At 48.4% G+C, this 21,946-nt stretch overlaps 7 protein-coding genes across 7 annotated transcripts; 3 read left to right on the top strand and 4 right to left on the bottom strand.

The window, feature by feature from the left end:
* Positions 1 to 133: 133 nt before the first annotated feature.
* Positions 134 to 937, top strand: FSUBG_8983 (uncharacterized protein; the record flags this gene model as incomplete). Its single annotated transcript, XM_036687447.1, has 1 exon — positions 134 to 937. The coding sequence occupies one exon, from the start codon at positions 134 to 136 to the stop codon at positions 935 to 937; it is 804 nt and encodes a 267-aa protein (XP_036535548.1).
* A 2,517-nt stretch (positions 938 to 3,454) lies between these two features.
* On the top strand, positions 3,455 to 5,721 carry FSUBG_8984 (uncharacterized protein; the record flags this gene model as incomplete). Its single annotated transcript, XM_036687448.1, has 2 exons — positions 3,455 to 5,080; positions 5,137 to 5,721. 2 exons carry the CDS (start codon positions 3,455 to 3,457, stop codon positions 5,719 to 5,721), a joined length of 2,211 nt encoding a protein of 736 aa, XP_036535549.1.
* Positions 5,722 to 8,316: 2,595 nt separating this feature from the next.
* FSUBG_8985 (uncharacterized protein) lies at positions 8,317 to 9,267 on the bottom strand (the record flags this gene model as incomplete). Its single annotated transcript, XM_036687449.1, has 1 exon — positions 8,317 to 9,267. The coding sequence occupies one exon, from the start codon at positions 9,265 to 9,267 to the stop codon at positions 8,317 to 8,319; it is 951 nt and encodes a 316-aa protein (XP_036535550.1).
* A 391-nt stretch (positions 9,268 to 9,658) lies between these two features.
* Positions 9,659 to 10,342, bottom strand: FSUBG_8986 (uncharacterized protein; the record flags this gene model as incomplete). The annotated part of the gene is made up of 1 exon (XM_036687450.1): positions 9,659 to 10,342. The coding sequence occupies one exon, from the start codon at positions 10,340 to 10,342 to the stop codon at positions 9,659 to 9,661; it is 684 nt and encodes a 227-aa protein (XP_036535551.1).
* Positions 10,343 to 10,855: 513 nt separating this feature from the next.
* On the bottom strand, positions 10,856 to 12,579 carry FSUBG_8987 (pisatin demethylase cytochrome P450; the record flags this gene model as incomplete). The annotated part of the gene is made up of 4 exons (XM_036687451.1): positions 10,856 to 10,897; positions 10,950 to 11,094; positions 11,151 to 11,700; positions 11,751 to 12,579. The coding sequence occupies 4 exons, from the start codon at positions 12,577 to 12,579 to the stop codon at positions 10,856 to 10,858; spliced, it is 1,566 nt and encodes a 521-aa protein (XP_036535552.1).
* A 1,194-nt stretch (positions 12,580 to 13,773) lies between these two features.
* Positions 13,774 to 17,248, bottom strand: FSUBG_8988 (tartrate transporter; the record flags this gene model as incomplete). The annotated part of the gene is made up of 8 exons (XM_036687452.1): positions 13,774 to 14,133; positions 14,183 to 14,275; positions 14,333 to 14,922; positions 15,361 to 15,467; positions 15,577 to 15,952; positions 16,002 to 16,821; positions 16,878 to 17,088; positions 17,133 to 17,248. The coding sequence occupies 8 exons, from the start codon at positions 17,246 to 17,248 to the stop codon at positions 13,774 to 13,776; spliced, it is 2,673 nt and encodes an 890-aa protein (XP_036535553.1).
* A 2,246-nt stretch (positions 17,249 to 19,494) lies between these two features.
* FSUBG_8989 (quinate transport) lies at positions 19,495 to 21,313 on the top strand (the record flags this gene model as incomplete). The annotated part of the gene is made up of 4 exons (XM_036687453.1): positions 19,495 to 19,604; positions 19,658 to 20,636; positions 20,692 to 20,836; positions 20,889 to 21,313. 4 exons carry the CDS (start codon positions 19,495 to 19,497, stop codon positions 21,311 to 21,313), a joined length of 1,659 nt encoding a protein of 552 aa, XP_036535554.1.
* Between the last annotated feature and the right edge of the window lie 633 nt (positions 21,314 to 21,946).

Genomic DNA, 21,946 nt, shown 5'->3' on the forward strand with positions numbered 1-21,946 from the left:
CTAACTTAGTTAGATACTTAAGCACTTCGAAACCGTTTTCCTTCAGTCATGGACTTTTACCTGCATTTTCTCACTCTTTTCCCTTTGGGTCATCACGTTCGTTACAGCGACTATCTTATCCACTCATTCTAAGATGGCATCGCAAAGACTTTTCGCTGCATTCGCGGCCCTCTCCATCCTCATTGGGTCTGAGGCTAGCCCCTGCAAGCCTATTTCTTCCACCACTGAGATTCAGGCTACATCAACCTTCTCTTCTGAGACTGAGACTGCCACTGCTAGCGACGCCACTTTCGCCACTGAGTTGACCTCAACTGAGTCGAGCTACGTCACGGATATCACCATCACTGAGAGTGAGACAGCGACATCCAGTGCAGCTGAGTCTACCGTGGTTGTTCACACTACCGAGACTTCCGCTTTCACTTCTACCACGGAAGCTGCCTCTACTACCTCAGCTGCACCTATCGAGACACTTGTCGTCAACGGGGACTTTGAAAGTGGCAGTGTTGCGCCATGGTCCAATTCCGGGCTCGGCGCCTTTGCCAACATCGACTCTTCAACAGCCCATGCAGGCTCTTATTCTCTCAAGATGGGTTCCCAGGCTAGCGAATGGTCAAACACCGTCCAAACTCTCAGCAAGTCAGCACTCGTCGCAAATGTACCTTACAGTCTTACTCTCTACGTCAAGGTCAGCTCTGGATCCTCTTGCACTTCTTTCCAGGCGCTCATCGACAACAACGACCTCAATGATTCGTTTGGACCGAGGATTAGTGTTTCTGGTAGCCAGATTGCTAGTGACTTTACTGGTCTTTCGGGCGAGTTTACCTTGACACAGAGTGCTTTGGACGGCAGCAATCCTATCCGAGTTGTCATCAGGGCGAAGTGCAGTAACGGTTACGTGGCGTGGGTGGATGACGTTCATCTGGGTATTTCGGATTGATCTTACTCATCGTCAGGAGACTGTCAGGGTCCATGGTTTGAAGGAGCAGTGGCCAAGAGCCAAGGAGCATTTTTAGACAAATATTATCATAGCAGGTCCCCTGGTTAGCAGACAGGGCTTCGCTGTATATAATTACCTATCCGCATCCTTTGATGGTTGCAAAATATAGACTTTTCATTCTCAACGTGTTATTTGGTCCCACTAACCACAACTATCTAAATTGTAGTGATAATATACAAGTCTCGCTCTCAGCGTCATGGGCCGGTGGCTGACGGAGACCAACCAGAACATGAGACAGATGAGGAAATGCAAAAAAGAAAGCCTCGCAAACGCTCGCAATCGTAATATAGGAACAGCCCGATGCGGGGGTCGAACCCGCAACCTTGAGATCCGCGTACTCGTAAGAGTCTCACGCTCTACCGATTGAGCTAACCGGGCGTGGCTCTTAATTTATGGTCGGCCAGGCTCGCAGAGCGACCAAGAACACGGCGGATGTGATTCAGTCGTAAGTGGATTCTGGGAAGTATTACTGACGGGAGATTATGTATACGGAAAGGAGCAGTCTCGGATTTCGGCGGTCTCTTTGGTTGATTGCTGATGCTCGCTTAAATCGGTGGTACAGGGTGGCCTTTTATGCTGGTGAGACGTGTAAAGTTTGCTGTGGGGGAGGGCTTCGCTGGTTCCTCGACAGAGTTCAAAAGCAATAGTCTAGGGCAATACCACCTCGCGGTGTGATTCGTGATGAACGTTTAGCGGAGAACTCAAAAGAGAAGGCGAAGGGAGCTCACTCCCATATTATCTGATCGGAAACATTGTTCAGCATAGGCTGCCAGGTTGCTAACAAAACGACTCAATTCTATCCCCCATGGCTGATGATGGTTTCCGTGCGTTAGAACTAATTAGAAGAGTAGCTATCAGAGTCAAGTTGCACTTAGGATGCCTTGAAAGCTCGATCGCCACTTGGGTCTCGGTGAGTGAACCCTCAGCTCACTACCTACTAACCTCGTACTATCAACAGAGCACCCAACAACGCTTAGACTAACCAAGCGTAAAAGGACAGGCAGAGTGAGGAGAGCTTCAGAACTTACTACATATGTCATGATCTTGTGTTCCACAGCACAAGATAAGGATGAGAAATACTACAGAAAGAATACATAAGATGACCCCTTCAGCACGGGCTTCCCACCAAAGTATATGTTCAGTAGCCCAAGAGGTCTTGGCGACTCAAATCCCTTTCACCGTGGAAGATCCAATTACGGCGACGTCGAAAACTTGTTTGTTTTGTCAATAGTACTATTCTTACCGATAATGTTTTTTATCAATCTGCCTCTATAATAAATATGTCCCATTTTTACACGCTCAGCTCGCTCTATGATAATAAACTGCGATTCTACTTGGATTTCTTGTTATATGAATTCCTCATGCAAATAAATACCCCCATAGAAGAGTCTTGGTAGAGCACATGCTGCAAATTTCAGATTATTATACTGGACAACAGGTACCACGTCCCTCCGTCGTATGTGGAATTCCAGCCCCAATCTCAGTTGTGCCTTGAACTAATGAATAAAGTCCGTTAGCACAGTGTCGGAGACTGTAAGAATCTATCGGGAAAGTGGAATATCAAGAGTTCTCGAGTCGAGTCGCCTGGATCGAAGCCAGAAACAGGGGCTCTACCATGTTAGATAAGCTCCGTGAGATGAATACCGAGTTATTTCTACCATAACATTTTCCCCATGTTACAGCTAATGAAGACAGATATGGGGAACTTGCATATAGTAAAGGTCGCTATGTGATCTCCGTGTCGGGAGATCCGGTGGTTAATTAAAATATCATGGAAGAAGAATGAAAATGCATCATGTTTGAAGATGTTGAACGGCACCAAAGCATTGTTCGCTCCATAATCTTCTAATAAAGACCATACAGGTTTAGTAGTTTAGGTGGGATATGTGGGACCTCAAAATCAGGATCAAAATATCTTACGAGTCGTATCTGTCGGCTGATAAATAAGCCGCGGCATAGTCGGAGATCCCGATACTAGATAATCCAAAGATCCCTAGTCATTCCTGGTGAGATTTTCCTGTCTTACCCGCCAATGCTTGGCGACCTGATGAATCAAGACTTCACCATTCATAACACAAGCAACTGCAGCCCAGCGGGCATCTTCAAGTCTAACATCTTTTGATTTGGGAAGATTGAATAAACACCATGCCTATACATTTTTTTCCCCTGGGCTCATTGGCTCAGAGATGAAACAAGATGGCGTTCATGTCTGGCCGAGTTTGCCTGTTTGATGTATGACGCCGGAGCTGGAATTTAATTTTCCGCCCCCTTTGCTCAACCATTCGGGTACCACGCCAAAACACGTGACGGACTGGACCGTGTTTACCGTTTACCTCATGGGTCGCAAACACATCACCACCCTTTCAATAATCAATCACATCAGCTCATCTTGAGCACATTCAGTTTCAACAAGACTCACATCCCTCATCAACTTATCCAAATTTTTCATCACTTGTCATGACGCCGAAGAACTCATCCACGCGTCATCGCGGTCGACCGCCGCCAGGCGTCAAAGCTAAATCATCACCAGAATATCCGTCTCATCGGGCTTATCACGCAGCGTCGCGCATTCATCAGCTCAGCGGAATGTGGCCAAATGAACTGTGCAAAGGCTTTGTTCCTGACATGTGGGGGATTCGACTCATCGAAGGTCTCTCTGCGCTGGTGTCGCTCGTGGTGTCCAACAGAGTCGATATTGAAGAGGTGCGACGCAGACTGAAAGGCCATGCGAACCACCATCCGCGCACAAAGTATCCCCAGCTTCGCAAATCCGATATCCTCAAAGTCCGGAAGTGGCTTCGTGGTATGGGGATTGACACTAAGCACACAAATCCAAATGAGTCTACGACGGTGAATGACCACCAGAGCGACGATGAGATGGGCTACAGTGACGCGACTGAAGCAGACTCTGAACCTGTTGATGAAATTGTAGCTTTGGGTTTGCCCGAGGATCAGATGGAAGTGGATACCGATGAAGAGGAGGATGAGAATGAAGAGGAGGAGGAGGCTGAAGAGCAAGTTGAGGAACGGGGGCAGGTTCAAGAAGAGGAAGGTGAAGAACAAGAAGAGGAAGGGGAGGAGGAAGAGGAGGAAATAGAGGAAGTTGAGGAGCTGGAGGATGAGAATGATCTCGACTGGGCTGCGCCAAAGAAACAGAGTACGCCCCGAGAAAGACGTCGTTCACCAGCCAAAGAAGTTGTCGAGATCGACGATGACGAGTCGGATGAGAAAACGGTGGTAGATCCAGGCGATGACGGCTTCATGCCGAACGACAGTCCAGAGCCCGTACAGTCAAATGGCCAATCTGGACCTGATCACGGAACATCAACACCCAACTCTGTATCAGCAGCCTCACATCGTCCGCGGCGCAGTATCCAACAGCCATCTCGATTGGTTTCAGATACACCCAGGAGCTCTGTTCGACAAAGCACTGGCTCAGAAGAGTATACGTCTGCGACTCTCGCTGTTAGGAGTCCGCCGGGTTCGCAACAACAAACACCAAGTTCTCAAGTACCGGTGCCTAAACCTGTAACGGTTCAGGGCCATATGCGCCCTCCTCAACAACCTACACCAACTACCTCTCCAGCAAACACGATGCAGAATTTTGTCAAACCTCGCCCACAATCACATACAGCAGTGCCTCTTCCTCCAATCCCCGGTACTAAAAGTGCAACGCAACTCCAACGATCCAATAGCCAGCCATTGGCTCCAACCTCCGCTTCAAATTCTCAAAGCTCCGCAACTCCCCGCACACAAGTCAGCTCTCAGCCATTGGCGTCGCCCCGCACCAGTGTTATTTTTTTGACTCCTGAGCAGCAACCAGGCCCCTGGTCATCGGCATCTAATCCCGTGGCTCCTCAAGGGGCTTACAACCAATTGACGCGTAGTCAGCAACCGACGCCTCATCACCTGGCTCCATCTCGGGGCAATAAGCGCCCGGCTGAATCATCACCAACAGCATCATATACGAGTCATACTCAAACGAACACCTCACGATCTGGAGCAAAGAGGCAAAGGTCATCTAATGCTCTACCGCATCGGCAGTCTCAATCGTCTAGAGCCATCAACTGGGACGCAGTTTTGGTGAGAATCTTCCCTTCTAAGTTCTAACCTTTCTATCATAATCTAACAATTTGTAGCCCTCTGGAGACGAGTTCAAAGAAAGTTTGAAAAATGCTTCCGATGCCATAAAGCCAGTTCTCCACAAGTTCGAAGAGCTATTAGCCGACATCAACGACGAACAACGCAGGCTCTCTACCGTTCAGAGCAGCCTTTTCCAGAAAAAGAATGATTACGCAAACGACCAAAAGAAAGCCCAGGACGCTCTCAAAGACGTTGAAAAGTCCACGGCCAACGAAAACACAACGCTCAGAGGTCTTGAGGAAGTTTACCAGCAGAACCCCGGGGATGCTGAGCTCCGCACCTTCATCAACAAGCGGAAACAGACTATTCTCGAGCACAAGGAGGTATATGTGATTGTCAAAAGCCAGCTCGACAAGAGCATCGCTGGGATATACAAGACCGATCATGAGATTGCGCTTGTCACTAAGAGACTGGGACAGCTTGATGCTGAGAGAACAGAGGTTCTGAGAGAGAAGGAGGGTGTTGACAAGGCGGCGAAACGGGTGACGATCATGTCGAAATTCATGGAACCTTCATGGCAGGCTACGCTGGATATGCTTCTGCAGTCTGTGGGCCCTGAAGTTCTGGAGAAGGCTTTCTGAGAGGGATATTCATTGTTATGGGTGCATTTCGAATGTTTAATACCTAGGGCAAAGGCTTTATCAAGCAGGGCGTTTTCTCGGATGGGATACCTTGTATGTTTATAGTATAGTGTAATCAAAATGCTTCAAACCTCTATAACCGCTGGAACGACACTATTGTCAAGCTGTAAATGTATAAGGCGTAAGAAACTGTTTCAAAAGAGGGAAGCTGCGTAAGCGAATGAACAGTAGTGTGCTTATGAGTCTGTTGACTTTGCTGGTAGTTTTTGTGCCTGATGAGAACCTTTGTCCAAGAGTCCTTTAGAATTTTAGGAGTGCCCCTGCAGAACTATACCAAAGCTAGGAGATATTTAAATAAGGAATTTTAATATTTTTGTGACTTAAATAAGACGCAAATCCTTGACAAACTGGTGTATGCTTCAGACATACCCTCCTTGTTTGACACCATCCTTCAAGAGGTAATGTGACGCTTCCCCGCACATCGGGCACTCATGATAAGCCCAAGCTGACAAACAGATGATACCAGATAGCCAATTGCTCTGATTATAAGGTCACGCAACTCAAATGTTTATCACCACCTTCATTAAGAGATAGGTCAGACAAAGGGTCAACCTTGACTATAATGCCCTTCCAGCTGAAAGATCCGACGCTTGCTGAACCTCCAGTAGGTGCATATCAGCTGCGGCAAACCGGCTTGAGTGCCGCCCTTACAGCATCAGTCCAAGAACGAAAGAATTTGTAAATGAATAGCACTTCTGAGATGAATCACAGTTACTATTAATCACTTTGTGAACCTTTACGTTGTGGGTGCGACAGTACCCTGTTGGTCTATTCCCAGGTTTTGGGGCAAAGATGAGGCCGGGAAACTAATTCCCTGAACACAATTATTGTCAGCAAACCAGTCCCATGGTCCTCAGAGACGCAGTGAGCTCATGGAGTCGAGCTAATATCTCGTTGGCATGGGGTTGACACGCGGTGGAAGACCTTAGGAATTGCTGACTTCGACCTTTCGCAGCTTTCTTAGAAGGACATGCCATTCGGAGTCACCGATTCGTGGCAGGATGTTAGTTGCCTTTGACAGCATGGCTGACGCATGGAGCGTTAATTCGAAATTCGATGTTTTCTCAAATGGCTAATTCTGCAAACGGATGGAGGTAACCAAGGAGTAGTCCTCGTTTCTGCTTAGCGAAAATCCGAGTCTGTCCACTGATTCCTTTATGTATATTGGGGGCTTTGGTGAGCTATTAGATTATCTTACGTGAGGGCACTGCGAAGTTTGCCTCATAGCCTTTCCAATAATATAAAGTCATTTGGAAGGGTATCCCAGCTCGCATTGTTGATAGCAACCTCGTAGTCCCATGTTTGATGAGTACCTCCCAGGAAAGCCAGTGGACTCCCGCTGCATCAATATGTGCTACCCACTTCTTAGGACTGTCATCTCTCTGATGGCAAGGATACCGAGGTTATCCCAGGTGAAACAGGCATCGAGGGGAGGGTTGTCTACGCAAGCGCCACCACTCGTCGTGACGGGGATCTTCGAGTTTCCATTGAGGCTATCTTTGCTACTTTTGATCAAGATCAACCGCCCGGGAGTCAAGGCCTGTGGGTTTCCTTATACCACCAGTGGATTGTCCAAGAGCATAACACTGCCTGTGGAACGACAATCTGCGTACTTGTGGATGTATAGCTTCGTTATGAGCCTCGCGAAGATGTAGTCAGAGCTCTGGGCCCACCTTGCGCCCATCTTGGGATCTTGATGCGTAGGCACGTGGGCGATTCGTTATTTGAACTGGTTTATCGCTTTAACTTTGGTGTAAAAATCGACAGTACTTTCCCATTTCCCGTAGAAGTCACAGTTGTTCTCGAGAGCCTTGTAAGTGTGAATGAAAATGAGAAGGTCGATACCAAAATCACGAGCCTCAATCCAGCGGGTGTCATCTCATTTACCCAGACTAGTCTAATGCAATTTCACGTAGTCGTTGACGGTGTTCTCTTTGTACCTCCGTATCGGCCTTCAGACTTGATCAGCTGGCGTCATGGTGTGATCGAGAGTTTCTTATCCTCAAGCTATAAAGGATCAGTGAACTGAATCAGTTGATAGATTTCGAATATCCCAAGGCCTAGCACTTCAACTATGATCTGAATACAGTCCTCGCTTCTTTAGGCTGCCACATTTACGGCACCTTCTGCGTCTCCACTGACAGTCATACTGTTAGCGTTTTGCAGCAAAGTACAATTTGTGTTGGTGATACCTCATCGGTTATAAGCAAGAATCTTTAATATCCTTTTCTTACTTGGAATACTCGCCGTTGTCCTCACCTCAGTTTGCATTACCACGGTTATCACAAACTCATTGGCGGGTGCGTCCCTTGCCTTTGCAGGCGTCAACGCTGGTCCATACCATCCTTGATTATCGATGCCTTCTACTTGGAGTGAGGCCACTACTACCATCACACGCAACGCCAAACTAGTAGCTTAAGTTGTCATTGTGGTAAGTCATTGCTTAAATACTACTAGAAGTCATATTGCAAGCAGTTTCCGTCGAAGCTGTATCGCCGTGGTAGTGATCAAGATGTATGAGTTCTACCTGTGAAATCAATACGGCGATGCATCTCTTTCTATCAAAACAGCATCGTCAAGAGAGAAAGTCACAGAAGCGCAAATCATGCTCACATAAACATAGGGTCCAGCATCAAGCTGAGCTTCATTCCAAGTGCAGCTAACAGCTCCCAAAGCCCATGTATCCAAGGGCCCCCCAAACGAGCCCGAACCAGCGTCGGATGGGCCTGCACCACATCCCAACCTCTGGACCGTACAAGCACTAGACGCTGTGGTCTTTTGAAAAATTGAAAAGCGATACTCTTTTCCGACGGTGATCTTGGAAGGGTCAATATCTTGTGTGACGGACCAGTCATACGGTTGGATAAGCCTGCGCGTGAGTCCTGTAGGCGGCACTGAAGAATCGAAAACGCCGCACTGGAGTGATCCTGGGCGAGATGTATCGCTGTGAATTGATAGCCACCCGCGATTTGCGACCTTTTCTGTCTTCCAGGGCGCAAAGGTAGGGTCTTCAAAACCAGGGTTGCGAATTAAGTTGGTGGCTTGCTGCTTAACAGATGTCGTCGTCGCGGGTGCCTCACTAATTGATGTCTCAATTGAAGTTACTGCTAAGGTCGTAGAGACTGAGGGCTTAGATAGCGTGGCGCTTTCGGCAATAGTTGTTGTCTCAGAGGAGGTTATGGTTGACGATTCTGTTTCTATTTCTGTTTTTGTTTCTATAGCCGAAGCTGATGAGGGCGCAGTTGTCGATGTGACAGACTCGGTCCCTACGGAAAGGATACTGGAAGACAAGGCCGTAAATGTAGCAGACTCTGTCGTTATGGAGGTTGTCGACAATATGTCTGTACTGGCCGTCTCAGCATGACCAGAGCTGGAGGCACTGGTAGAGGTAATGGAATTGGCAGTCGGAGAAGAAGGCTTGCATGGTGAGGACAATGTCAGCTCGCACAGCGCCAAGAGCTGAATGAATGGGTGCGTGAGTCTCATAACCACGATCTCGATGTCCTGGCGGGACCGAGATGACACCAGAAAAGAGAAGCCGCCAGTGCAGGAGGTAGCCAGGGAAGAATAGCGAGGAGCCAGGCGCAATTAAGCATAAGAGCTCGCGCTAAATTAGCTTGAACAGCAAATTAGTTCAGCTCCGCGGACCAAATTTTCTTTTTTCTTACTGTTGGTAGTTGCTCTATTGCTCAACGTCTATTGTAGAACTATCGAATGTGGCGTTGCTGAATTGAACCTCGGACCAACATGCACCCCTGGCCTTGTGGGCCTCCACCATGAGAAGATACAGGAAACAATTGTTCATCAGCTTGCAGTGCTCTTTGGTTTAGTGAATATACAACTCAAACCCGTTGTATTATCCCAAGCACAGTTTAAACTAATCCGATGCCTCAGTTGCCACCAGAGAAGCATCGTCAGCCAGAAAAGTCAGAGCATTGCAGACTCCCGAGACCTGAACACTCGGCCCAGCATCTAGGGCAGCCTGACTCCACGAACAAGTGACCATTGTCAATATCCAGCCATTCGCCTGCATGGCACCCCAATTCGCCGAGTTAACGAAACCTGTTCCTGCGCCACATGCAATTGTTTGCGAGATGCAAATGTTGGAGGCTGTAACTTTGGTATATACAGAAAAGCGATACTCTTTATCGACGACGATTAAAGATGGATCAATTTCCTGTCCGATGCCCATGTTGGCGAGGTTTTGTCCAGAGGCGCTGAATTGCCCTGCTTGGGTTGATGGGGGAATGCCTGACTCGCTGTCTATACTCAAGGTTCCGATGTTGTTGTATACGGTCCAAGGCGCGACGGTTGAGTCTTCAAACCCAGGATTTCTGATCAGATTGGTAGGTCCAGATGCGGCAGTGGTCGTGGTCGTGGTTTCAGCCTCGGCGCTGGAGGTCGCAGCGGAAGTGGTGATGGTATATGGCTCTGTCTCGCTGACCTCAGTGGTGCTTGCGGGCGCCGCGGAAATGACAGTCGAAGAAGAAGGCTTGCATGGCGATGCTGACGCGATTTGGCACAGCGCCAAAAGCTGAAGAACTGAAGATGTGAATTTCATGATAACGGTAATGACAGTATGGATGTTGCGAAAAGAGAGAACAAGGCGTCACGACACTCGTGGTAATGGGGAAACATGTTGCCTAAAAATGCGCCGCTTCCCTCTTTCAGCTTCGATGCATGTTCGGCAAAGAATTCCTCCTTTTCTTAATCGTGAAAGCAGTGTAGCTCGGTCTTGGTGTTGCCAAACTATTGAATGTGGCGTCGTTGGGACCAACAATCTCCCCTGTATTCTCGAGATTAGTGGGGTTGTGGAAATGAGACTCAGGGCTGTCGGTTCAACTGCATGTTTCCTTATCGATTCGCATTTCAGACTTGCTTTATCCTTTATATGCAGTTCTCTATTATTAGATTCTCACTAGAGATTCATGTATACATCAAAAGTTCAAAAGAAAAGTCCATGATATCATGTTTTACCGGTTTCTTTTGGTAAATACTATCATTTGATCATGGCCGTCTGCAGTAGAAAACAGTAACCGACTACAAAGCTCTCACATTAAAGAACAGCCTCTTTTTACTCTTTCAATTTCGTAAACTTGATCAGACATTTAGATTCCTAGAAATAGTCAGTCGCACACCATGATAACCAGAATGAAGAGAAGGCTAACCTGAACCTTGGGGAATCGATCATCGTAGAAAGTCTCGACACGAGCTGTAATGGCAGGTGTAGTATCCTCGAACCCTGGAGCAATTGTCGTTCTAAACTGTCGGTACATGGTAGCTGTGAGTGTTGTCATCTCAGCCATAGCAAGACTATTCCGTGTTAGTAGTCAAGACTCGACGACCCTGCATGGAGAGAAGCAACTTACTGCATGCCAATGCACATCCGCCCTCCACTTGAGAATCCCCAGAACCATCGGTTCAGCTCCGCCGCATCAGATCCAAGCCATCGATCAGGGTTGAAGACCAAGGGATCCTTGAATACCGACTCGTTGCGATGCATGATCCAAGGCGACATGCCGACGACAGTATTACCAGGAATAGTAAATCCGTCAATAACCGAATCAATATCCATCGAACGAGGTTCAGTGCTTGGTAATGGAGCATAGAGTCGCAGAGTCTCCTTGATGACGGCGTTGATGTACGTGCATCGATCACTTGCTTCGGCTCTCGGATTGCCCCATTGGTTCAGTCCATCGCCTGAGATGGCCATGACTTCTTCTCGCAGCTTTTCCTGATACTTCTCGTTTCCTGGAAGTGAGAGCGCCCAAACAAGGAACATGAGGGTGTCGCTAGTGGTGTCGATGCCAGCGAGGAAGTGGTCAGCGCATTCGGATGCCATCTGCAAATCGCGGAGTCCACCAGGTTTCTGAGATTCATGATGTTGCCAGAGATTTTCCACAATTGAAACATGCTCGTCTGCCATCTTTGTCAGTTGGCTGTATATAGAAGCCATAAACACCACTTACCCTCTGAATGAGTGATCTTCTCCACATCAGCTCGGAAAGCCTCGAAAGCCCGCAGAGCATATCCTCGGATGCCGGTGTATGTAGTAGGCTGCTGCATCGGAAGAACGGGCTTGACAAGTTGACCCATCAATCCTGATTGACGATACAGCCATTGAGTCAAAGTCTTCAGATGCAAGATGGACCAAGAAAGCCTTCGACGAGAGGGATGTAGAATGTCCGCGATAAGTTCTCGATGAATCCTTGAGCCTCGAATCGCTGCAGTCTGGCCATACTTTCCGTAGACAAAAGCGGTGATGTTGTCCAGCGAGTAATAATGCAGAGTGCTGAAAATCTCACTGACGTTCTCAGGTTCAGCTTCAATCAGATCCAAGTACTGACGAACCCTCCTCTCGACCATTTTCGCGGTCGGCGGCTTGAGAACTACAGACTTGGAATAAGCGTGTGATAGCAACTTCTTCCTATCACCATGTTCCTTGGGAGAATGAAATGTGAATAGGTTCTGCTCGCCATAGACATCAAACATGCGATAGAAATTGGTTCGGCCATATCGGCTTCCGGGTCCGTAGATGGATCGCAGTGCTGAGAGGCTGTTGAACGAGACCTCATGAGGACCGATGCGCACGACTGGTCCGTATTGTTGATGGAGTTTAAAAATGGTGCGAGTCCGCGTTCCTTTCCAATCCTCGTAGGCTAGACGCCATTTTGTAGAGGCGAAGGATTTGGGGCCGGGGACGTGGCGAAGAGGGCTGAGGATGAGGGGATCGAGAAAGATGTGCTTGATGAAGAGCACGACAGCGAGCGCTGCTGCCACAATCGGGATGATGGCCATATTCCTATCTGTAGCGACAGCAAAGGAAGAATTAAGTGTCGATACGGAACCAAGCAAATGATATACGTTAAATATCAAGGTTCTTAACTGGTCAATCAAACCCTCGTCGGTCCGTCAAATCGGTAGTGAATGTGATGCCCCGCACATGATACAACTTGTTGCGCCAGGGCGTAGACTATAGAGCAAGGGCGCGCCTTTTTCTACCTACAAACAGATCATCTGAGCAACCGGCAGATAAAGACCGCAGTGGATCTGATAGACAACTTGGCACTGGACTCAATGTTTATCAGGGCGGAGAAAGGTCATGATTGCCGGTGCGCGGAGGCCTTGGACCGACGGGGCTCGGCAATTGAGGCCGTTGCCGGGGACTAGACTTGATGCAGGTCTTGGAAACTGGAGAAGATGCTAACTGAACCAATTAGACATCAGACATTCCAAAGATTGGCTTATCTGATAAGGGCTTCATGATATGCCCCGCGAAGGGATGGCCGATTGATCATAGTCAGATAAACAATCGGACACATCTACGAGGGTGAATTGATTGCCCTTGAGCGTGAGTGTCAGTCATTCAAGCGTGAGTATCTATACAGATTCTGAAACTGGTCCAAGCAACGTGAGCTAAAGGAACGCAGACGAGGATCGTGGTCTTAAGAGATGGCACAAGACGGGTTTCGTTCCAGACGACATCTGTAGAATAGAGACTACTTAAGTGTGACCTGAGGTCAATGAAATACTACTCAAATATTGCCTCAATTACCAGATGGAAAAAATGGAAAGCTCGGTGTTCTCGTACCCTTATTGGCGAGTTTATGTTAAGTCTTTACAAAGCAGATTTGTATTCACCAAACTGTCTGCTCGCCAACTACTGTGAACCGTTCAATACCATATACGTAGTTCGAGACTGGCGATTGAGGTTACTTGTCCAATAGACGCCCCCCCTCATCACGACGTAGCTATAAGGCTGGGTCCGCCTGCGCTTAGCATGCGTTGTGTCTGCCGTAGAGTGTACCCGCCTGCAGAGATCATTCTTTTTTGTAATTTAGAACTCCAAGCCAGCCATCTTATGCTCAGCTCAGCCATATTAGCGCGATCAAAAAGCCTCGGTATTATGGGCGGCTGGGTGGAAAGAGAAACAGTATTGTGCTAGCAATGTTATTGGGAATCAGACACGAAAACAGGATCCAGAAATGCCGCTCAAATCAAGGCCACCGCGCTATAAGAGCCGTTGTACTTCAGAGGCTCATGTTGATGCTTCTTTGGTCCTCTCAACATCTTGCGAACAGCCCCAGCGGTGTACATCAAGAATGTCACCAGACCAACCACGCTATAACCAATAATGAGCTTCATGGATGCACCAGCAAGCTGCAAGCCGAGCCCACCGTTGACAATTCCAAGGATCATTAGAGCTCTCCCGTACCAGATGTGAGCGTGGCTGATGCCTGTTCGGCGCTGATGCTGGACAAAGTTCCTGTGATGCAGCCATCCCAAGATTGGCTGCACGGCTATCAAACCGCAGACGACCGTGCCGATGATGACATGAGGAGCGTTGAACCACTGAAAAATAGTTAGTGAGTACTTCAAGAAGATAGGCTTGGCTAATTACATCGCCGCTACGGCCAGCAGCCAACTTGCCGGTAACGAACCCAGCCCACATGCCGATAAAGACGATCATCTGCCACGTTGCGTGGATGAACCACTTTCCGATTATAGGCATCAACAGCGATCCCAGCGGCTAGCCCAATAGAAAGACCACCGACATGATGATACCGTGGATGGTGCTGGTGTTGCCTTCTCCCCCACCACCAGACGCTGCACCACTCGGTATAGCAGTCGTCATTTGAATGAAGGGGTTACTGTTGGAGTTCACAACAGCCAAGGAGAAGTCAACTGAGAAGCTGTTGTATCCGTCATGTTCTTCAATATCAGCATCAATATCGGTCGTATGCAAAGAACTTCCAGTCTTCCAAGCACTGATCCAGTGGTTGGATCCTTTGAAGCGCATATTTCCGAGATCGCCACAATGGATGCTGGCAACCATCGTCTTGTTCACGACACCACTGCCCTCGATGAGTCTCACAGAGCGCATGCGGCTGTGTTCAGGCATCTCATGGCCATGGCCCATCCTCGTGCTCAGGGTGACGTTGCCAGTACCGTCTTGGTAGATGACCAACATGGTGGAGCCACTCATCTTATCACCTGTGCCGAGACCGACCCATTGGTATTCAACTGGGGCTTGAATGCGGATGAACAAGTTGCCAGAGCTGGACGAGGCTGTTGAGGATGCAACGGCCCAGGTGTAGCATATCTTGTTGGATTTGCCGTTGCAGTATGACGTTGGGGATGCTGAGGAACCCGGCAGTGATTGAGTTTCCGACCATGGACATCAGCGAATGATGCTCATCGCTCGCAATCTAGACAGACCGTAAGCACTGTATTCCGAACTCGCGCGTGACAAGCTCTATGCCGTGGACACCTCCAAAGCAATTGGGCAAAGGCTATTAGGATCTTCGGTCTCAAGCTGAAAACACGCTCGGGGAACCTTAACGTACAGCCCAGTTTCAGCAGCCAATTGGGAGAGGTATCATATTATTGTACCTTGTAGTGATACAGAGGCCTTTCGGAATCGGCTGCTGCTCGTCAAGATTGAAGATTACATCGCAGCTGCATTTCCCTGGCACGTTATGCAGATAATTTATGGGAGGACGAGGGGCCATTGCAAAGATGGTCTCTTCCATCACTTGACATACAGAACATCAAAATAGGCAATGGGCACATAAATACCATGTCGCTTGGGCTCGGGATATTCCGAGAGGTCGGTGGTGGAGGGAGACAGTGTAAAGTCTATGTTGCCAACGATATCACAGTGAAAGAAAGCAAGTGACTCAATTCTTGATCAATGTAGGAGATGTTCCATTTCTCGAAGGTAAGAGCAGAAAGAACCTACGTCTACTAGTTTCCCCATCCGCGGTGGTCGCATAACTATTCTACGGCCGCCACATAAATCCAGGATGCTTCCAATCCATAACACGAATCTCGGCATCCGTCTTCCCAGCCAGAGCCTGACCGACCTCAATCGCAGCTCTCCTTCTGTTATCCCAAGTCATGTAAACTTGTAGTACGATGGTAAGAAGGAAGATAGACGAGCACGCGCCGAGGTTGAGCCCATTGCCGATTGGATAGTTTGGTCCATCGAAGGGCAAAAAGCACCATGTCGAGATCAATCCTCCCACGTTACCAAGCATGACGTTCAGACCGATTCCTGAAGCGCGTGCTGTGTCGCTGACCAAGTTGGCTGATACTTGAGCATTAGACAGAGCACCGTTGGCAAAAGTGCCTGCGCAGATGAGGAACGTGCCAGCGTAGCGGACATAAGCTGAAATGAGTCAGTCAATGTCCGAGGACGGAGCGAGGCTTGAACTTACGGTTCGTAGTGCTGAGGAACATGATGTATCCTGTGATGACTGGAAGCTGTGACAAGTTGATAAAGATATTTCTCTTATCAATGCGAGTCGACAAGAAGCTGATGGTGACGGTGCAGAAGGTACCGACGATATAAGGCGGCACAGTACGCAATTGCTGTTGAACGACTGAATGGTTGGGGTAGATTGTCCTCACAATGGTGGGTGCGAAGAAAGCAAGGCCCTGCACGGTGATGTTGGTGAACAGGAAGATGGTGGAAGTTCCGATGGTAACAGGCGAGCTGATACCCCGACGCGCCAGTTTCCAGGAGAACTTCTCAAGGACTTCGGTGGCACCAACACGCTCAGACTTGATGCGCGCAATAGCGAGGTCCTTCTCCTCTTCTGACAACCATCGTGCAGTGCTAGGCCGATCCGTCATGGTAAAGAAGGCAATGAGCGCCAGTCCAATAGTGCAAATACCCTCAATAGCAAAGATCATTCGCCATCTTGTCAAAGAACCAAAGTGGTCTAACTTCAGAATACCAGAGGCCAGAAGACCGCCAAACGCTCCGCCGAAGGAACCCATGGCGACGTATATAGCCAAGCGGAACGCAAGTTCGCTGCGTCTATACCAGCGGCTGAGGTAGTATGCGATACCAGGCAACATGCCTGCTTCGAAGATGCCGAGGATGAAGCGCACGGCACAAGCTTGGCCCATTGTGTGAACGAAAGCGGTTCCGAGAGAAGCGACACCGAAAGCTACAGAGGTTGCAGGGATGAACCAGCCCGGTCCTATCCATTTGCAGACCATGTTGAGGGGGAGTTCGAAGACAATGTAAGACTAACAACCAGATCCATGTCAGGGTGACGCTTTAGTAGATAAGGGGTAGTACGTACGATGTAGAAGACTGTGAGCAAAATGTTGTAGTCATAACCGGCAAGACCGAGATCTTCCTCGAGTCCGGCCAACCGAGCATTACCAATATTGGCACGGTCAACAAAGCACATCAAGTACAAGATAGTGACTGATGGCATGATATACCAGTCCAGCTTACGACGAAGCTTCTTCTCAGCCTCCGCGTCGAAAGTTGCAATGGGATTGCCATGCCTAACAACGTCAACGGGGCTCAAACAAAGGGGCAGTCCACTTACTCGTCAGTGGCAAGATGTCCTCTCGCAGCAGCATCATGAGCATCAGCATGCTCAAATTCTTTGCTCCAAGGCTCCTTTCCATTGCCTCTCTCTGCATCAGAATCTCTTGAAGTCATGATGATATACAGATTCGCAGATGTCCTGAAGATGGCTGTGACAACAAGAACAGCTGTCGATCAGGGAGAAGCGAGCCGTTTAATACTGGCTCTGGTAAGCGCCATGTCCAACCTTGAGCGAGCCGATAATGCATGCCAAGAGTGAGGGGGAGTCGATAGTGCATCGGATGATGGACCGAACAGTGTCGGATACCGGGTTGAGGTATGATTCTGGACGAAAAGAGTAATCAGTAACAATCTAGGGAGGTAATTGACCAGTAGGAATAGTTCTATTTAGCATGGGTAGCAAAAGATAAGCTTAACCATGGGGGGAGAATCTGGGGAATCAGATTGTGGGGGAGACCCGCTGGCGGCTAAGGGATCATCACCGTCACTGCATTTGAAGGGGTATATCCGGTGATTGACCTTGTCGCTCAAATAACCCCTGGTTTGTCGCCTTTTATCTGATAAATCTCTTGTATCTTCTCCATACCACCATGAGATACAAAGATTGTATGATTCCACCGCGGTCATATTTGCTCGGCACCCACAGTCAAGGCTCTCCAAGCGTCAAAAAATAGACACTCGGTTCCGAGCACCACGAAGATTTTTAGATATGGTCAGCCTGCCATAACACGTCTTTGTCAAATACCTTCAGCGATTTGATATTGATAGTTATAATTTATTGTGCTAGGCTGTGATGTCGGTGTTTTCCCGACGTGTTTCCTCGCTCCACATGATGGATGAGACGCGTCAGTTTGTCTTGTGCATCACCATGCCTGGGCACTCTATCAGGTAGGCCATGAGAACTGCCAGTGCAGAAAACAATGTCTTGAAAATTCCAGTCTCCCATCTTCCAAGTTCACATCCGTAAGCTTCTGTTATGACGCGATCTTATCTTTGATGTTGTCAGTCAAAGCGCGTCTGCTGCGCGTTGAACCAATTTTGTTGTGGCGCCTTCCGAGTGCAAATCATTTGACAGTCACTCTTCAACAGACTTTTACAATCTATAAATCTCTTGCTCTACCAGATCGACATTGTAAATTTTATTGTCTGTTTATATATGCCATAAGCTCATCGCGTCGCATTGAGTAGGAGGATAGAATTGGTACGACTCGGCAATCCGGCCAACAACTCCTATTTATAGTAAAATGATTCTGCTATCCTTTCACGAGTGACTAGACTTGATATTGTCTTTGTCCAGATGTCTAGGTGGCTATGGTCTTGTGTTGGAGCGGTACCATATGTGGACGTGTACTTCAAACTTGTACACTTGCTTCTGCCTTTTGGCAACTGTTTTCATGATTTGCTCTTGCATCAGGTCTTCCCATCATCCCCGCATGACTCTTATACAATTTTCTTTATCGACTTGGTAAGACAATATTAGTGATGCTATTACTCCAAGAGCAAGTCCCAGGCAATGTCTAAATAGCCTCAGTTCGGGATCTCAAGTGTACGAAAATTCAATGGTGCAGGGTAATCAAACTCCCTCTTTCAGAATTGGAGAAATCTAGAACCTGGTAGTGTAAGTACCCATACCTCAAGCGTGCACTAGATCTAGGGGCTGTTGAAGTACCCATACTTGCTCCTCCAAGTTTTCGTGACCCACTGGAATGGGGGACACGCGACAGCTAGAATTTTTAATTTTTACGCGGGGCCCCAGGTTCTTCTGACGAACCGTGGGCGCTGAGCGCGTAACGTAGGTAGCCTAAACCCAGTAGCCAGCGCAAAGAACCCCCCTTTTGGGTAAATGAATGAATGACCAATGCCAACTTGAAAGTCCGCTTGGACGGTTTTGGAGGTGGTGCAGTTGGAGATGTCTCGTGTTTGATGATGTTGGAGTACCTAGTATCATGGTGGCCAGCAGTAAATTGAGGACGTAGAACTTCATCCATTGCAGTCGGCGTGACGCAATGGAAGAGCACCTGTTGAGGAACAAAAAAGTAAAGTATACGTAAAGGGAGCCTCAAGAGTTGGTACTCAGTGATCAGTCTCCAATTGAAGATGTCATCACCCCCCAAATCTCTCTCACTCGCCTCCGGCACTCGCTCGCCGGTGGTGGTCAGACCAAAACCCACACTATTCCCAAACGAGGGGTTTTAGCCTACCACTTTCTCACCCATAACATCTCCGTAGTAAACTCCAGAAAACTAAATCCCCCAGTCAAATTGCCTGGGGTACAAAAATGTTTAAAAGACTCGGACTTTCTCCCCATACCCCAGATTTCATCACATCAACCTCCCCCACAGCCTCGTCCTCACTTCACCATGTCTACCTCGGACGGTCCTTATACCTTGGAGCCTACAGCTCCCAAGAAGACTATCTGGAAGTCTATTCGGGAGAACCCAAAGGTCATCTTTATTGCCTTTTTTGCCTCGTAGGTACTCCTCAGGTAACATGTATAAGTGGCTGGTTTATTGACTGATATAGACTTGGTGGTTTTGAGTATGGTTACCAACAGGGTGTTTTGGGTCAATCCCTCGTCATGACCCGCTTCACACAGAACTTCCCCTCTGTTGTTAAGTCATCCTCTGCAACAGGATGGCTCACATCTATCCTCCAGCTGGGCGGTATTCTTGGATCGCTTTCAGCTGGTGTTTCTAGCGAACTCATCTCGCGAAAGTACACCATGTTCATTGCGTGCTTATGGGTCGTTGTCGGCAGTTATCTTTACGTCGGTGCAACTGCAGGAAACCCCCAGCTTCTCTATGCTGGTCGTTTCTTGACTGGTGTTGGCGTTGGTCTTTTCAGCGGTGTCGGACCTCTCTATAACGCTGAGCTTTCTTCGCCTGAGATGCGAGGTCTTCTTGTGTCGTTTTACCAACTTGCCACTATTTTGGGCATTATGCTTTCGTTCTGGTGCGGTTATGGAAGTAACTACATCGGAGGAACAGGCGACTCTCAGTCCGACCTCGCCTGGCGTCTTCCCTCTATCATCCAGGGTATCCCCGCTGCTATGCTGGCTGTTGGTATCTGGTTCATGCCTTTTTCTCCCCGATGGCTCGTCAAGGTCGGCCGCGATGAGGAAGCCAAGTCTACTCTTGCCTGGATGCGAAAGCTCCCCATCGACGACGACGCTGTTCAGGTTGAGTATCTCGAGATCAAGGCTGAGGCAGTCTTTGAGCAGAAGGTGTTCGCTAGAGACTTTCCCCACCTTGCTGAGAGGGGCAAGAGCCGCTTCATGCAGCAGATTGCTCAATATGTGACTTGCTTCCGATCAATGGATAACCTCAAACGTGTCTGCACTGCTTGGCTTATCATGTTCTTCCAGCAGTGGTCTGGTATTGACGCTATCATCTACTACGCTTCCAACGTCTTCATTAGCCTGGGTCTTACAGGAGGAACTATTGCTCTTCTTGCTACTGGTGTGACTGGCGTTGTCTTCCTCATCAGCACCATTCCTTCTATGGTAAGTTGCTCAATCACTCAATGCCCTGAATGTATGCTAACGCTGCCTCTCACAGTTGATCATTGATCGCGTTGGTCGCAAGCCTCTTCTTTTGATCGGCTCTGTGGTTATGGGTGCCAGTATGGTCACTGTCGGTATCATCGTCGCCAAGTTCCGCCACGACTGGCCCAACCACGTTGCTGCCGGTTGGACTGCAGTTGGTAAGTCAATACTTCATTTCACAGTATGTTATTATTACTAACACCAAATTAGCTCTCATCTGGGTCTACATCGCTGGCTTTGGCGCTACATGGGGTCCCGTCTCCTGGACTCTCGTCTCCGAGATCTTCCCCCTCTCCATCCGTGCCAAGGGAGCTTCCATCGGTGCTTCAAGCAACTGGGTCAACAACTTCGCCATCGCCTTTTTCGTTCCTCCCATGCTCGAGTCTTGGGAATGGGGAACCTACATCTTCTTCGCCGTCTTCCTCTTCGTCGGTATTCTCTGGGTCTGGTTCTTCTTGCCCGAGACCAAGAATGCTTCTCTCGAGGAGATGGACCGCGTCTTCAAGAGCCGCGCTGGTGAACAGGATGCTGAGCTGCTTCGTGAGGCCCAGGCCGAGGTTGGACTTATGGGTTCTGCGGCCGGACGCAAAGCTTCTTTTGAGAAGGAGGGCGAGAAGCATGTTGAGGCTCTATGAATGGGAGCACTCGTGACGATAGGATAGTCCGGAGCGGGGATGAGATGTTTGGTGATGATGAGGTTGTAATGTTAGATACCACGCTATGCATAATGATCATTTTGGACATTTCTTAATCTATCTGCCTATACCATTTTGCTTGATAATTACTGAATGACAAAGCATGGTCTCTTCTAATGCGTATGTAGAAACATGTATGTACATCCATTCAAGACTCATCTCTACGCCAAGACAACCACGGAAGATAATCCGTAGGGCTGGCGCTAGCTTAATCTGTAATTTATCGCATTTAGTAATAGTATATATAAAGAAATAATCCCTTGCAAAGTTTCTACCATCTTGTTGCAGAACAAACGGACGCTGGCGAGCCAGCTGGGGTGAGAAGATGGCAATGGCATCATCCAGAATTGACCAGTGCCATAAGACCTCTCAAGTGATTAAATAGCACATGTCAGAACACTTCGACCACGAAAACAGAGTAAAGCTTTTGTACCGAAATACTCTGCCTCTACAGAAGTCAGGCAGGACGACCGCGACGTGATGTTTACGTGAGCGGGCCCAATCGCCACTATCAACACGAACAGTCTGATTTAAAGTCACAAACTCGCGCGGGGAACTTTACTTTACCTTACC

This window comes from Fusarium subglutinans, assembly GCF_013396075.1.
Source record: "Fusarium subglutinans strain NRRL 66333 chromosome Unknown NRRL66333_c0000129, whole genome shotgun sequence".
In the NCBI taxonomy this organism is placed as follows: domain Eukaryota; kingdom Fungi; phylum Ascomycota; class Sordariomycetes; order Hypocreales; family Nectriaceae; genus Fusarium; species Fusarium subglutinans.